This window comes from Phacochoerus africanus, chromosome 11 (genome assembly GCF_016906955.1).
Source record: "Phacochoerus africanus isolate WHEZ1 chromosome 11, ROS_Pafr_v1, whole genome shotgun sequence".
In the NCBI taxonomy this organism is placed as follows: domain Eukaryota; kingdom Metazoa; phylum Chordata; class Mammalia; order Artiodactyla; family Suidae; genus Phacochoerus; species Phacochoerus africanus.
The window spans coordinates 32,469,225-32,486,079 of NC_062554.1; the positions used below are offsets into that span (position 1 = coordinate 32,469,225).

General features: G+C 41.1%; 1 protein-coding gene and 1 long non-coding RNA gene across 9 annotated transcripts in view; one reads left to right on the plus strand and one right to left on the minus strand.

Moving 5' to 3' along the window:
- Positions 1 to 1,317: 1,317 nt before the first annotated feature.
- On the minus strand, positions 1,318 to 2,316 carry LOC125110589 (uncharacterized). Its single transcript, XR_007130672.1, has 2 exons — positions 2,085 to 2,316; positions 1,318 to 1,711 (listed from the first exon to the last, which is right to left on the minus strand). It is a non-coding gene; the product is annotated as an uncharacterized LOC125110589 (long non-coding RNA).
- Positions 2,317 to 3,037: 721 nt separating this feature from the next.
- YAP1 (Yes1 associated transcriptional regulator) overlaps positions 3,038 to 16,855 on the plus strand; it is a 113,868-nt gene continuing 100,050 nt past the window's right edge. For 5 of the 8 annotated variants that reach the window (XM_047751945.1, XM_047751943.1, XM_047751947.1 and 2 more), the window contains exons 1-2: positions 3,064 to 3,773; positions 6,582 to 6,832. In XM_047751945.1, the coding sequence (XP_047607901.1) occupies positions 3,450 to 3,773; positions 6,582 to 6,832 (575 nt within the window). In that variant the 5' untranslated portion in view covers positions 3,064 to 3,449. Of the gene's footprint in view, positions 3,774 to 6,581; positions 6,833 to 16,855 lie in introns of all 8 variants that reach the window. The other 3 variants (XM_047751944.1, XM_047751948.1, XM_047751941.1) reach the window with 2 other exon arrangements.

Consider the following 16,855-nt stretch of genomic DNA (forward strand, 5'->3'; position numbering starts at 1 on the left):
CAAGTGTTGGAGTAGAAAAGACAGATGACTGGATTAATCCAGTTTAATGGATACAGTTCATTGGAATACATGGGACAATAGAATTGAGGGCACAAATGATTATGAGAGGTTGAATGAGTTATGATGTCTAAACTGAATTGGAAAAGAAGTGAAAACAGGAGTGATAGGTTGGTAGAAAAGAGAGGTTAATAATAAATGAGGTGCAAGTAATTATGAGAATAATATAGTTTGATTTCACAACTGGAGTATTTCTGGATGATAGCAAGGTGTGGACATAGACACAGATAGCTAAAGTGAAGTGGAGAAAAGGGTCTATTGTAGTTGAGAGGGCAAGTCATTGTAAGGCTAATGTTCTCAGATAGTGATCTACATGGACATTGAAAATGATCCAGGATAACATGGATCTTCTGTGAAGAAGGCAACTCCCTATATCAAGTTTCCTTAGACTGATCATTGCCCTAAAAGTGGGGCTGAAGAAGGAAAGGGGGGACAAAGGGTTGAATATATATTATTTTTATTCCTTACTAACCTGTAACTGAATTTTTTTTTTTTTTTAATAAGGCCATACCCGAGGCATGTGGAAGTTCCCAGGCTAGGGGTTGAATTGGAGCTGCAGCTGCAGCTGCAGGCCTATACCACAGCCACAGCAACGCCAGATCCAAGCTGCATCTGTGACCTATGCCACAGCTTGTGGCAACTCGGATCTTTAACCTGCTGAGCAAGGCCAGGGATCAAACCTGCATCCTCGTGAATATTGGTCGGGTTCATTACTGCTGAGCCACAACAGGAACTCCTGAAATTTTATACATGAGGAACAGTCAATTACAAAATCTTGGTTGATGCTGCAGAGGAGCTTATGGAATATAAAATCACTCCAAACAGCCTTTAAATCCACTTATCAAAGTAATTTTGTTCTCAGTTGAATAGTAGGTGAAACAATAGTGAACAAAGCAACCACTGATGTACCCTAAACCCTTTAATTATAGTGTTCATGGTAATAAATACTCTAGTAAAGGGACAGCTTCCATTATAATCCCAGGTTTTCAGTCACTGTGGATCTTAAAGTTTTGGTTTTTTTTTACTTCCGGTTGAAAATTTTAATGCATAGTTTCTGCCCAAAGCCTTTGTCTGTGTGAATTAATTATTGGGTGTGAGAGGAAGGGATTAATTACTGGATGTGAGTGGTCCCTGGGGGTCACTGCTGCAAAGGAGAGGCCATGCCACTACCTGTGAAGAAACCCATGAACATGAGACAACACAGATAGCTGACATTTATGCAGATCTCAACACAAAGTAGCCGAAAACTGGGCCAAGTGCTTACTCTATGTCCATTGACTCATTTTATTGTCCGAACTTATGAAGTAGGTGTCATTATCCATGATCTTGATATTAAAGAAATGAAAGAATAGGAAAAAACTTGTCCAGTGTCACAGTGCTAGTAAATGATGGAACTGGGATCTGAAAAATCTCTGTAACTCCAGAACCTATACATTCGTGGTTAAATATACTTGACATTTGGGGATGGGGTAAGGGATAAATATAAGCAGCAGTCATGGGCATCATGGAGGCAGATCCCTTTCTTCAGTCAAAACTGGGTTCAGAGTAGTTGATTAGAATATTGCCTTAAAATCTTGAGGGTCTGAAGTCTTTTTCCCCTGGCAACACCAAGTGATGAAGATCCTTCCTCAGAGTTATCCAGGGCATGTCCTGGCTGGAGAAAGAGATAATTATTATTATTGTTATTTTGCTCAGGGGACCTTTTCTTGCTTAATTCTATTTATACATCTGTTTGACTAGCATTGCAGACAAAATCATTAAAACAGGAAGCTAGTTTTCTTCAGAATGAACTAGTGGATTTAAAATCAGAATAATTTTGCATAACCCTTAGAATATTCTAAAAACATTGGATTGCTTAAATGGACACATAGTATGGTGTGTGAACTATATCTCAGTAAAGTGGCTTTTTAAAAAATCACAATGTATGAATTTAAAAAGTCTCATTGCTTCTGAGTGATTTCAAATGGACTCCTTGCATTTATAACACTGCCACAAAGAGAACCAGGTGCGTGGGGTGAGCTTCTCACCTGTTCATTTCTTACTGCTTACCGAGTCCGTGCTTGTGCCAGGCACAGGGATAACAAAGAGGTAGGCGCCTATCCCTTGGAGGATGAATGACAGGTACACAGATGACCGCTTATAACCCAAATTAAGCTTTTTTTTTTTTTTTTTGCGTTGAGGTTTTCATAACTCTGCTGCAAGTTTGAGCACTAAAAAAAGTTTTCACTTTTTAAACAGGCAATTTTTTTGTTATTTAGTAAATTACCTTGTCACAGATCTGGTCTTCGAGCTTCAAATTACAGTAATCGTTTACTCCATTCAAGTGTGTTTTGCATATTAATAAGAAGTTTAAAAAATCAAGTTGTTAAAAAAATGGACCCTTATTAAAATCAGTGTCTGTTACAGGTACCATTGTGCTCCAATCTAGTCTTGAGGCTTTGAGCCCATACTGACACTCGAGTTGGTCAAGTAGAGCTAACGCGGGGAGGGTTTAAGTGGATTTACACGTCCTCTCTAGACTTCTCTCAGCCTTAGCTGTTTCGCATCTAGGAAGCCTTTCAACCTTTCCCGGGGACTGGCGGGGAACCGGCCGCGCCGGGCGGGAGGACTTCCTGCGGCCAAGGGCGGCCGCGTTCCCCGCAGAGACCAAACTCCAACCCAGTCTAAATCCAACATTCGTCGTCGGGCCAGCCGCCCTCCTGGTGCGGATCCCCAGGCACGCTCCCGGCCCCGGCCCCGGCCCGAAGCCCGGTAGAGGCCAGGCCGGCGGGCGGGCTAGTCACGTGCGGCCGGGAGGGGCGTTGGAGGCCCAGAGTCTGCAGGAATGTAGTTAACTTGCTGGGGAAAGTTTCCCTCCGCGGCCGGCCACAGATTCGGTGCGGGCGGGCGCGCAGAGGAAGGAAGAGCCGTGAGGAGGCGGAGCCGCGCGCGGCTCGGGCGGGCGGTTCTCTCAACTTTAGTTTTGGCGTCCGAGGCAAGTTTCTGTCTCAGTCGGGCGCAGCCGCCGCCGGGGAAAAGAAAGGGAGGAAGGAAGGAACACGAAAAGGAAATAAGAGAGAAAGGGGGAGGGGAAAGGCAACTAGCTGTCCGGCATCCGTCAGGGGAGTGAAGGAAAAAAGTTCTCGGGCGCTGCAGGTTCGGGTCTCTGGCAGCCCCTCCCGAGGCTCAGCCGCCGGACCAGTGGAGCCGGGGCGCAGGGCGGGGGCAGAGGCGCCGGGGCGGGGGATGCGGGGCCGCGGCGCAGCCCCCCGGCCCTGAGAGCGAGGCGAACGCCGCTCCCGCCGCTGGCCCACTGCCCTTGCCGCTTCTCCCCTCTCGACCCGTCGAGCCGGGGCGCCCGGGTGGAGCCGTTGCCCGCCTAGTCTGGGTGCGCGTCGGGGGAGGCAGAAACCATGGATCCCGGGCAGCAGCAGCCGCCGCCTCAGCCAGCCCCCCAGGGCCAAGGGCAGCCGCCTGCGCAGCCCCCCCAGGGGCAGGGCCCGCCGTCCGGGCCGGGGCAGCCGGCACCCCCGGGGTCCCAAGCGGCGACGCAGGCCCCCCCCGCCGGACACCAGATCGTGCACGTTCGGGGGGACTCGGAGACCGACCTGGAGGCGCTTTTCAACGCCGTCATGAACCCCAAGACGGCCAACGTGCCCCAGACCGTGCCCATGAGGCTCCGGAAGCTGCCTGACTCCTTCTTCAAGCCACCGGAGCCCAAATCCCACTCCCGACAGGTAACCTCGCCGCCCCTCACCCCACTTCCCCGTCGACGGGCCCCAAGCCCGGGGGCGCTCGGGAGCGGCGGCCGCCAGTCCTAGCCGGCGGTGGGGGGGTTCCGGGAGCGCTAGCGGTGGCGGGACGGGGGCTCGCGGAGAGCCAGAGGGACCGGAGACGCCCGCCCGGCCGCGGCTCCCCACTTCTCCCAGAGTCCGGGGCCGAGATTTGTTTTTCCCCTCGGAGTTTCTCTGCGGTTGCTGCCCCGGGGGGCGTGCTTTTCCCTTTCCTTTCTTTCTTTCTTCCTGGGGTTCCCGGGAGGTTGGCGGGAGTGGCGAGGGAGGTGGGGAGGAAGGAAGGGGGTGGGGAGAGTCGGCCCGGGCCACGGTGGGCTTGCACAATGCGCGCGCCTCCGCGCGCTCCGCACCTTCGCTCCCGCCGCCGCCGCCGCCGCCGCCGCCGCCGCCGCGGGCCCGGGAAGGGGGAGGGGGGCCTCTGGCATCTGTGTGTGGGTGAGCTGCCAGCGGCGGCCGAGTTTGTGAAGTTGAGCCCTGGGCCCCCTTTCCTTCGGGGCCTCTCGGTCCACTTCAGTCTCCTGGGGAGTCAAATAATTGTTCTCTTGTTTTCCAGTGTTGATTAGGGGTGGGGGTTGAACCAGTCCATTTACTTTCTCGCTCTTTCTCCCCCTCCCCCTCCCGAAAGCATTTATTTTCCTCGCGGCCCCGGCGCTTTCTGAATACAGGATCCAGACTTTCCTGGAAGTTGTTTATGGAGTTAGTGCTTTCACCCCTGCCCTTCCCTTGCGCCTTGGAACTCAGGCAGGCTCACTCTTATCAAACCTAGTAGGTTCACGTGTTGGCTTCCCAATTGCAGACTATTATTTACAGTCTGCTGAAATGCTTTTAAATTAGCCACATCTGCACGTTGCGCAGGACCTGAGTTGTGCTTACAGTGCCTAGGTTTTAACACAAGCCTTTGATAATGCACTGCAGGTTGACTCATAGGCCGAGTCCTGCCTGGTTCAACTGTGATTAGAAGTTAATGTTTGGGAAGCGATGACTAATTCGAGGCTCGCCATTGCTTTGTAATTCTCACTGAGGATATGAACATGGCTGTTCCACAAACACAGCGTTCGATAATTTTGACAACTTGATCTAACGTTGAAGTGAAACTATTATGAAAGTGTTAACATTCTGAACGGTCCCAGTAGATTTGTTTAGTGTAGGTTTTTCTTTCTTTCCTTCCTTTTTTTTTTTTTTCTTTAAAGAGAACTTGCTTCAGGCTAAACTTCAGCATAAGAACTTTGCCCAAAAGTTAATTGGTTTTCCAAATACTGCAGTGTAGTTAGTCCACTCGGCTGTAACTTGAGTGGAAGGAACAGTTATCGCCCCCACTCCCTTCGCCCCTCCTATTTGCAGGCCTGTGGTACGTTCTCTTGCCGCAGACCAAGGGGTTTTGGAACTTAGAAAAACTGCCTTAACCTGCTGGCAAAAACTTGGGTTAAGGAGTCGGGAGGAAAAAACAGTTTAGGTGCTTGCCCTAAATACTTCAATTTGAAAGGTGTAGACTAAGGTATGCTTTTTTCTCTTATCCCTGGAAATGAGCTTCTGGACTAATGGGCAAAAATGTATGTTGGCATTGCACCTCACAGTCTAGTTACAGCTATGCTGCTAGTTACTTAATATGTTTTGAGAGTATAATACTCAGAGGAGATTGTATTCCGAATTTTGTGGTGTCTATAAGCCAAAAAGACATGCAACTGAAAAGTGTACTTATTCTTCATGTAAATAATTGCACAAGAATAATAGCGGTTTATAGATTCATTCTGTTTATAATCCCCTTTAGTTTTTTTTTGTTTTAATGAGTTTTTTTAATCGTGTTGTGCATCTATAAGTTTGACTTTTATTTCTACTAATAATTTCTGATTCAAATTTATTCTGATTGTAAACTCAGAATGTACATGATTTACCATCAAGGCATAAATGCCTCTGCTGATTGCTTCCAGTCTATATCACTCTAAGAAATTCTAACTTTTGGTAATCAAGCCCTAACTCTAATCAAGGAATTTAAATAGCTATACTAACTTATGAATAGTACAAATGTGGATTGTAAATACTATTGCCCACAAATTATTGGATATAAATTCATTCATGTCCTCATTTTTTCATCATGAAAATAAGCTCTTTTACAAGTGAGAAAATTTGAGGCTCAGAGAATCAGATACTCAGTGTCACACTAGCCAGCTTGGATAGAACCCTGACCTTTGGAGTCTTGAGTGCAGAATTTTTTCTGCTGTTACACAGTTGTAAATAATGTAAGCATGTAAATTAAGTGGTGTTATAGTTGAATTCTTGACGTCTTTATCATTTAGATATATATATATATATATAAATGGTTAGGTATTCATTCATTAGGTGGCTTTTAAGAACCTATGGATGGTTTTGGATCTTTTGTATTCGTTAAAAGTTATGTTAATTTTGGTGGTTGCTTTATTGATGACATTTGTCCGTAGTGGGGGAAAAAAAATGACTACCATCATATGTTTAGGGCTTGGCTTGGGAAAAATATTACTTAAAACCTAGTTTAAAGCATAGTTATATCCCTTGGGTTTTGTTTATACCCAGAACATTTTAGAATTTGGAAAAGCACTCATACTGTCTTGGCCTTTACATAAGCAAAGTATCCATCTGCAAATCTATATACCTTTTTGTCAGATACTAAATGCTGAAATTTGTCTTTGGTATTTAGAGTTTCACTGCAACCAAATATCTAAGGAATTTAAAGTGAAAACAATTTTTAAGAAATTTTCATTTTAATATTCCTAATAGGCCAGTACTGATGCGGGCACTGCAGGGGCCCTGACTCCACAGCATGTTCGAGCTCATTCCTCTCCAGCTTCCCTGCAGCTGGGAGCCATATCTCCTGGGACACTGACCCCCACTGGAGTAGTCTCTGGCCCAGCAGCTACACCCACTGCTCAACACCTTCGACAGTCTTCTTTTGAGATACCTGATGATGTACCTCTGCCAGCGGGCTGGGAGATGGCCAAAACATCTTCTGGTCAGAGATACTTCTTAAAGTAAGTGAAAATAATGATGGGTGATGGTTTTCTGAGGAAAAAAAAAAAAACCTATTTTGGAAAACATAGGTGGTACCAAAATATAAAATGTCATTTGCTTTTATATTTTACTTAATATTTACATCAAGCTCAGTTATGTCTTCTGTAACTTTTTTTTCAGTTTAATAAGACCTAAATACCTTTTTTGGATAATAGTTTAAAAGCTTTATTGATGCCTCGTTCATAGCCTTTTAATAATCTTTTGTGCCAACTTTGGATATATGTTTCAAACCTATTAATTAGCTCATAAGGAAAGAATCCCATGAAAAATTTCTAATTGTGAGAATTATGGGTTTGGTATAGTTATATGAAATATGTATGGCACTACTTTATAAACAAACATTTTACTGGCAGAAGGAACTATAAGTGGGACTTACCTAGGAATTTAATTTTATAGTATTTTAGGTTGTAAAACAACAAGCCATTTACCTGCAGTTTGATGTGACTTATCAGTTTGTTTTCCCCCAAAAATGTAAGGAGAAGTATGAGTTTTCAGGCTTGTTGTCCAGTAGTTCTTTGGCAGACTCCTTTCAAGTTAACAGATCTTGAAAACAGAATCCCTCTTCTCTGAGAAAACAGAAACAAGGCTATTGGGTTATTTGTTTTTGTCAGCTTTATTTTTTGGATATTTAACAAGATGGCAAAATTTCATTAAAGTTAAAAGGATCAAAATAGAATTTTGTTCCCTCTCACTGTGAAACTATAGGTAAGACCTTAATATTTTAATTTGGCTTGTTTGGATTAAGTATATACAAAAAGTTTTCTAAAAGTAATTATAGACCGAAGTTGATGTTTTCAAAGAGTAGCTTACTTAGTACTATTTAATCATGTTGAGATAATAAAGTAAAAAACAATCCAGGTTTTGATTGAGATCTGTCTTGACATTCTATTACCAAGGCAAATGTAACCTTCATTGATTAGATTAGATAATAAATTGGTGATACAGTTCTTTTGTGTGTCTTAGTATTTTATATTGATTGTCTTTCAGGGCAGATTTTTTCTTTGCAGTGTAAGATACAGTTTTGTGACAAGCTTATTCAGTAGGAGAGCAGAGGAAAAAGTCTGATCTTGAAAAGTTTCTATAGTTTTTTGCCTTCTTTCCTGCAACTTTTTTCTTTTTAAAATTCATTTTCTGGTATCCTGGTATCCATTTCAAAGGGTCAGGTTTCAACCAGAACAATAAAGGGCCTGAGACTGGAAAGTACACACAAGTCTGGCAAACTCATCTGCATGAGCAAGATCATTTGTTCTCAAGCAGACATCCAGAGTAAATGATTGAAAGAGCTTCTAGCTGTGAGGGATGTGTCTTGAAGGGAAAAGGAGTGGAAACAAACCAGGTTGTTAGGAAAAAGAAAGGCTGTACTTTTTTGAACCTCTCCCTGCTGGGTCACATGCTGACCTGGGGAGATTTTTAAACAGCTTAATAGCCGGCTTGCCTCTCTTCTTTGGTTGATGTTATAGCTAAAAGTATGTGATTAAAGAGCAACATTTATGCTTCTCTCTTAGTCTTTTGTATTTTGTAATATTGCTTCTAGGTGACATCTGCCTACATTTTCATTATTTTGAATGATCATTTTGTTTTGACCTGAAATAATTTATTCTTAAAAGTTTCTAGTGGTTCTTGGAGAAGTTTCTCTCAAAGATGGATTAATGAAGGGTACACACAAACACCCCCCCCCCCCCCGACTCCAGATACTCTGCTCCAATGGGCCTGTAGCAAAGGTAAAAGAGGACAAAATGATATGAAAATCATGCCATATGAGTAGTGGTTTCAGGAGTGGAGAAGCTTACCTGGAAAAGAAAAAACTGGGAAGAAGAGAGATATAAACATGATTATTGTTAAAGATTTTTGAGGGACAACGCATGGAAGTAAAATTAGGTTTATTAGCTGATAAGAACCATGAAGATTTTTTGACTCCAAGGAATAATTTTCTCAAAGCAGACCTTCAGAAATAGAAGGGTTTTCCCTGATAGATGGGTCTCAGTAAAAGCAGACAAAGTCATGGAATAGTTGGTACCTGTCAGGAACTGTAGAGAGGCCCCTGTGCATTTAATGTGGAGGATGGATGTGGGCTTATAAAACTTCATAATATTCTAAGGGATCTGCTTTATGAGCAGTGTGCAGTTTGGATAAAAATTATGAAAAGATTAGTTCACATCCAGTTGTTCGCCATTTCCATGATGTGTGACATGTGTGTTGTCATAAAGAATTTATTTTTGTGTACTGCACAGGTGAATGAGATTAGCATTGGTCCTGACTATGAATCAAAGAAGATGATGATAAATGAAGCATGTGGAGCCAAGTTGTTATCATCAGCGTCCATTTTGTTCTAGTTTTCATATTTTAAAGTCAGGCTTTCCTTGCGGTCAGTACTTAACATATCTTCTTCATGTGTCTAAAGAAGGTGCTTATTATTAGCTAGATGTAGAATGAAGATTTAAATTAGTTGGTGATTTTACAAGCATTTCAACAATGAAAGGTGTGTCTTACTATACACTTTTTTAGATACTTGTTGAAACTGACTTTTAAGTTACAAAGTACATAATATATTGAGATTTATAATTGGCATAAAGAAACCTGACCATAAGTAGTCCAAACATGCAAACTTGATTGAAAACTTAGAAAGGTTGACTGTGGAAACAACTGATTGTTTTTCTTTTGATGATTAATGAATGAGTTTGAAGTCAGTTGGCCCATCCTGTAGTTTCAAGACAGTACAACTACTAAAGGATTATAGGCAGGCAATTATTGAAATTTTTAAAGCTCTGCCTCCATCAGTGAGATTTTCAGAAGAAGATTTGTAGCCTAGGTTGGCAAGTGATAAGGTGGCAGTGTAGTACTAGCTACGACACATGTTCAGGCTCTGGTATGATTGTGGGGGGTATTTTTTAAAAGTCTGTATATTGGGTATAACATTTCTTCTGTTGAGTTTGCTATTTAAAACTAACTTCATAATACATTATGTATTGAGCTTTATTTTAAAAGAATTATTTTATTGCTCTGAGAATTATTGCCTTCTTCATCTGTCTTATAGTTTTCCTACAGGAAATAGTTCTTCAAGTAGTTGGTCGACAACTTCCTATTTCTTTATAGACTGCTGAATAACTTCCTGAATTAGTATTCTGTAATATCTCTGGTTACAAGGAGTGTTCTTACTTCTTAGGTTTATTTTATTGACTCCAATGCCTTGTAACTATTACAACATACAAAGAACTTCTTGTGTAAAATGTACCACATAGGACCTTATAATTTAAGAACTCTCATCCAGTGATTTTAAAAGTGTGTAGATTTGCATTGTTTTAATGATCTAATTTTTAAAAGGGCATTTTGTTTCATTTCTGTTACCATTTTTGGAATAACTGGTCTCAGTGTTTTTAGTCCTTGAAGATTCAAGGTTTCTTGTGGCTGTGATTTTATTAAAAGTTAGGTTGAGTATCTTGATCCACAGTTTAAAAAGTCATTTTTTTTCAGAGATTTTCAACATTCTACAGCATATAACTTAGTCAGTATTCCAACATTAAGTGAACTTGCCTTGCAGATGTTATTAATTGCTATAAATGATTTGATTCTTTTTTTTTAGGGGGGGGCCACATATCTTGTTTCAGAAGTGAAAGCTCCACTGCCTTAATTAAAGCTTCTTCAGACATGTATCAATTAAAGGAGAGGAATTAAACTGTTTCTTCTTATAATAATTTGATCTTGTTTCTTCTCCCAAACACTTGCCCAGTAAAAGACTCTGAACACATACAGTGTATATTGTTACCATAATAGAGTAGATGTTTTTAAAAGGAATAGTTTCATAGAGAGTAAGGCTATATTCTGTTCTTGGTTTCTTCCTATATCAAGTGTAACCCAAATGATTTCTCTTTAAAAATGAAAAGCTTATGATATTGCCCTTAACTGTGGGTTAACTGCAACCCCCCCAAAAAAAACTGAAAAAAACCCCCAATTTGTAAATTGTTGAAATTGCAATCAGAAAATATTTGCCTAATATAACTTGTCAGTTATACTTAAGTTTTAAAAGTGAATGTTTTTAATTGCAACAAACTCAATTAGCTGAAAGATGGTAGGCAAATTATCTTTAAAAAATATTTCTCCACCAAAGCCTCATGGTTACTATTAAGAAAAAGGCCTGGAGGATATTTGAATAGTTAAAAGTGTAAAACCAAAGTATTTACCTAACAGAGAGTTTCCATTGTGACTCAGTGGTGACGAACCCGACTTAGTGTCCGTGAGGACACAGGTTCTATCCCTGGCCTTGCCCAGTGGCTTAAAGATCCGTGAGCTGTGGTGTAGGCCAGCAGCCACAGCTCCAATTAGATCCCCAGCTTGGGAACATATGTCATGGATGTAGCCCTAAAGACAATAAATAAATAAAATTAAAATTTAAAAAATCCAAAATATTTCCCTAACTGAGGGAAGGGCCATGCCTAAGTTTGTCTTGCTGATTGAGGCTGAGTAGAGAGAGAAGATTAAAGAATGCCCTCAGCTCTCTGAAAAAAATGCTTGCTTGTGCTCAGTGGGTGGGCACTCCACTCTGGGAAGAAGAATGGCCTGCAGTGCCACAGTGATTTAGGCAGAAAAATGCTGGTGAAACTGTTGAATACGGTGGCAGGGAAAAAAGAAAAAGAAAAAGAAACAGTTGGAAGATAGTGGATGTGACAGTAAATAGAAGATAGATTAGTTTATTCCTTGGAAAAACAATGAGTTTTTTAGTGTGAACTCTAGAAAGGCATTTAGTTAACAAACTAAATGCTTAATTGCAACAAACTCAATTAGCTGAAAGGTGGTAGGCATATTATCTTTAAAAAATAGTGTTCAAGAAATAGTTCTCCCCCAAAGCCTCATGGTTTCTATTAAGAAAAAAGCCTAGGTAGTAATTGAATAGTTGAAACTTAAAAAAGTTTTTGAAACCCTGAGATCAGTTCTCATTAGTAATGTAGAGAAATAAGTTTTACTTTAGAGTTGGAGAAATAATGTAAATTAGCATTCTAAAATAGTAATACTAGCATGACCATAAACTGCATTTACCTTAGGCCTTTGGGAAGAGGTAAACTCTAAACCTGACCTTTTAGTTATCAAAATAAGTAGTGAAGTTGAGGCTTAGTGCAAATCAAAGTGAAGTCATTTTAAAAATCAGTTGTAAAGATTTAGGATTATCCAAACTTAATTTGCTCCCTTCAGTAATAGCATAATTTAGCCATTAATTATGGCTTGAGAGTTTAATAGTAGTGGAGTAGCATTCTATAAAGGAGGGTCTTAAAGAGCTGTATGGTTCTTTATGGTTACTAAGTGGTGGCAGTTTTTTACAAAAAACGGCTTCTAAACTCTAGGAACTTCAAGACATGAAGGGGACCTTGTTTTTATCGAAGAGGAATTGCTTCATGGTTCTGGTTGCTCGTGTACTGTAGTACTAAGTTTCCTGGGAATAAGTACTGCCACCATGGAAGCGCTTTTATTTGCGTAGGGCCTGACCCCTCCTAAAAGTAAACACGTTTGGGATAAATCACAGTGTGGTTTTTTTTGTGGTTTTTTTTTTCTTTCCTTTTACTATTTTAGACAAGAAAAAGTGGTCAGTGGTTTAATCCTTATTTCGCTTTTAGTATGAGAAGAATCATAGTCTTCAACACATCAAATGATAAGATGTTCCTCTGAATAATGTTGGAAATTAACAAAATGCAAATAGGGGTATCTATTAAAAATATTGCCGTTTTCTTCCACCAGATGTTTTCAGTGCTTTATTTGTGGTTAGTGCTATTACTTACCTGTTTTCACTTCGGTGTGCTTCTTTTTCTCTTCACCTGCCGGATAATGTTAGTCAATAGACTTATCAAATTTTTTAGCTGGGTCTTGATTGGAGGGCAGTGAAGGTACATTTTGTTAAAAGCGCCTTCCTCTTGAAATTGCTTACTTAATGTTAGTGAGGAAATTTTTGTTTAAAAAGGTTTAAAGTAAGTTTGACCAATAAATATACTTTTAGAGAATGTCCTTTTTGATACATGCATGAAAACTTATTATAGACTAGTTGATCTGGACTTGAGTACAGTGGCTTTCTTCGTTCAGAGTGCTACTTCGTGCTTTTACAAAATGAATGTGGATTTAGGAGTTTGTTTGAAATTTAACTTTTTTTTTTATCATAAAGCGACTGACTGTAATATGAAGCAGGGTTTGGTGAAGCAACTAAACCCTATCATCTAGGAAGTGGGGATAAGAGGTGGATTTTTCTTCTTTTTTGTACAAGCATGAATGTGAGGTTCTTTTGTTTTATGTTTATAAAATTATCCTTCCTTCATTTCTTCCCCCGTGTATCTGATTTTGCAGATTTTTGAATGAGGTGTATGCTTTTTATTATAAAAATAACGCATGTTCATTAGAAAGAATTGGAAAATTCAAAAAAGGAGAAAGTATGGGAGGAGACACCTAGATTCTGCAAAGGAGAGAGATGTTTGAAGATACTTGTTTTTATTATAGTCCCATCTATAAACACCTATTTTGAAATTTAATTTTTAGGGGAATAACATGTGCGTAGATTTAGAAAATCCCTTAGTGCTATAAGGGTTATAAAGAAAAAAAGCAGTTCTGACCCCCTTTTCTTTCTTTCGCTCGTTCGTTCATTCATTCGTTCTTTCATTCTTTTTATGGCTGAACTGGTGCCATATGGAGGTTCCAGGCTGGGGGTCAAATCAGAACTGCAGTTGCGGGCCTCCACCACAGCCACAGCAACGCAGGATCCAAGCTGCGTCTGAGATGTACACCACAGCTCATGGCAATGCTGGATCCTTCACCCACTTATCGAGGCCAGGGATTGAACCTGCGTCCTCGTGGATCCTGATTGGGTTCATTAACTGCTGAGCCATGAAGGGAACTCCCTGACCCCCTTTTCTTTATCTCCAGCTTGCATTCTCCAGAGGTAAAAACACTTCCAGTGCCTTTGAGAGTTCCTCCCTCCCCTTATAAAAATTCCGCTGCGCTACTACTTTAAAAATTTTCTGCATCCCCTAAAATCAAAATTTTAGGATCTTAAATTTACTAAATCCTAAAATTTTAGGATTTAATCCCTAAATTAAAATTTCCTTAATCTTTCCAGGGTAATTACTGTAACTTTTTTGTTAAGTATTCTTACATTGTTAGGACTCTTTAGGGTTTGCCTACAGCTGAGCTGTATAATATGATTTTCTGAACAACTTTGGTATTTTCTTGGAACTGTTAATTACTTTGTTTTTTCATTTGTGATTGTGTTGCTTTTTTGGCCCCTTGGAGACATCCCTGAGTCCTTTGTCTTCCTGCTCTGGGCTAGATTGGTTACTCTCAGCTTGCTTCAGAGTTGTCTGTCACTGGGACTTGCCTTCAGTCTGATCTTGGCAAGTCCTTGCATTACTCTTTTTGGTTGGATACCCTATTTATTGCTTTTCTCCTTCTTGATTTGCGCACTCTCACAGTTGGCTCATCCCTCAGGAGTTTGTTGAGAAAAAGGGTGCATGGTTGGTAACTGCATTGAGATTTTTAGGTCTAAAAATATCTTTATCTGTAGGCATTTGATGGCAGTTCTATTTTAGAATTCAAGATTGAGTTATTTTCCCTTGGAGGTTTTTTGTTTGTGGTTTTTTGTTTTTTGGGTTTTTTTTTTTTTGCTTTTTAGAGCGGCATGCATGGCTTATGGAGGTTCCCAGGCTATGGGTCCAATCAGAGTTGTAGCCTCCAGCCTGTGCCATAGCCACAGCAACTGGGGATCCGAGCTGCATCTGAGACCTAAACCACGCTTCACACATCGCTGGGTCCCCCACCCACTGAGTTAGGCCAGGGTTTGAACCCGAGTCCTCATGGATACTAGTGGGATTTGTTTCCGCTGAGCCAGAACAGGAACTCCTTCCCTTGGAGTTTTGAAGGCAATGCTCCATTTTATTCTAGCCTCTTTTTTTTTTTTTTTTGGCTGCCCTTGTGGCATATGGAAGTTTCCTGGCCAGTAATCCACCTTGTGCCTCAGCAGCAATCTGAGCCACTGCAGAGACAATGCCAGATCCTTAACCCATTGTGCCACAGCAGGAACTCCTATTCTAGCTGCTGCTGCTACCTTTTTTTTTCCTTTTCATGGCTGCACCTGCAGCACATGGAAGTTCCAGGGCTAGGGGCGGAATTGTAGCTGCTTCTGGTCTACATCACAGCCACATCAATGCAAGATCCAAGCCACATCTGTGATCTACTGTGCTAATGCCAGATCCTTAACCCAACTTAGTGAGGTCAGGAATTGAACCCGCATCCTCCCAGATACTATGTTGGGTTCTTAACCCTCTGTGCCACAATGGGAGCTCCTAATTTTTTTTTTTTTTTTGCCGTATTCTAGCTTCTCGATGAACAGTTAAACTTAATTTGCTTACTTTGAGAATTTTAGAATCTTTGGTTGCGGGGGAGGTCTTAAATTTCATGATATGTTTTGGTATGTACCTTTTAAACAATTCATTGTAAAGATTGAATTGTTTGGAAACTCAGCCATCAATGTGAGTGATACCCCTTAAAGTTTTGCAGTGTAGTTGCCCTAACGGTCCTTTGGTCCTGGAAAAGATTATTTTATTAGTCCCTGTGTAATTTCTTTCAGTCTTTTATTTAAAGAAATTTTTTTTTAATATATTTTTTTTGTCTTTTCTTTGCCATTTCTTGGGCCACTCCCACCACATATGGAGGTTCCTGGGCTAGGGGTTTAATCTGAGCTGTGGCTGCCAGCCTACTCCACAGCCACAGCAACACCAGATCTGAGCCGCATCTGCACCTATACCACAGCTCACAGCAATGCCAGATCCTTAACCCACCAAGCAAGGCCAGGGATCAAACCCGAAATGTCATGTCCTAGTTAGATTCATTTCCACTGCACCACGACGGGAACTCCTCTCTAAGGGTATTATAGTGGATGTTTCTTTTAAAATTTTCTTCTGCTTTCACTCTTAAGTGGGCTTCTCTGGAGAGTGATATAACAGGAACCAAGCAGTCCCTGAAAGTTGTTGGGAGGGCCCTAAATATCAGTATCTTAGTTAGGTTCTCTTGTAGCGGCCAGTTTCTCCAGATAAAATTTCCAGTCCTCTCTGCAGAGCATTGATGGTGATAATGGGTATTGAGACTGACAGCCAGTGTTATAGGGCTGAAAGTGTGGGGCTTCATCCCTTCTCTTGTCTGTGCCATGTATCTAAATCTGGATCCTCTGAGTCTACTTCTCTGGAACATAAATTTCCTGTTTTCTGCTTGGGCCAGGGAGGAGGGTGTACAATAGATTTTTTTTAAATGGCGTGTAGGCTGTATTTTTATGTATGCAGTTTTTAGTTATTAGGTTTACTATATAAAGCCCCAAACAGTAATTATTGACAGTTTATATGATTTGATGTAAATATTACAGGATCACTTTTTGTGTGTGTGTGTGTTTGCCATTTCTTGGGCCACTCCTGTGGCATATGGAGGTTCCCAGGCTAGGGGTGGAATCAGAGCTGTTGCCACCGGCCTACACCAGAGCCACAGCAACACGGGATCCGAGCTGCGTCTGTAACCCACACCACAGCTCACTGCAATGCCACATCCTTAACCCACTGAGTAAGGCCAGGGATCAAACCCGCAACCTCATGGTTCCTAGTCAGATTCATTAACCACTGAGCCACGACGGGAACTCCCAGGATTACTTTTAAATCAATACTTAAAGTAAATGCTTTTACCAGGCAAATGATTAATTCATTTGTCTCCTTCAGCATCAGTTTTGCCACATTAAATCTTCATGTTAGATTTTCTTAAAGGAATTACTGTATACTGTTACACCAGGGTGGTTGGCATTGGGCAGCATATGAATCAGTTTAGAGGGTTTAGATTCTGAAATAGTGTAAAGGGGCAGAGAGACTGGAGACTTAATTCCTATATATATATATATGGAGCTGATCCTGTCTGTTTTGTCATTTTCGAGTTCTTCATCCAGTATACATAGCTTTTAAAAGTAAGGCTTTAAAGTAAAA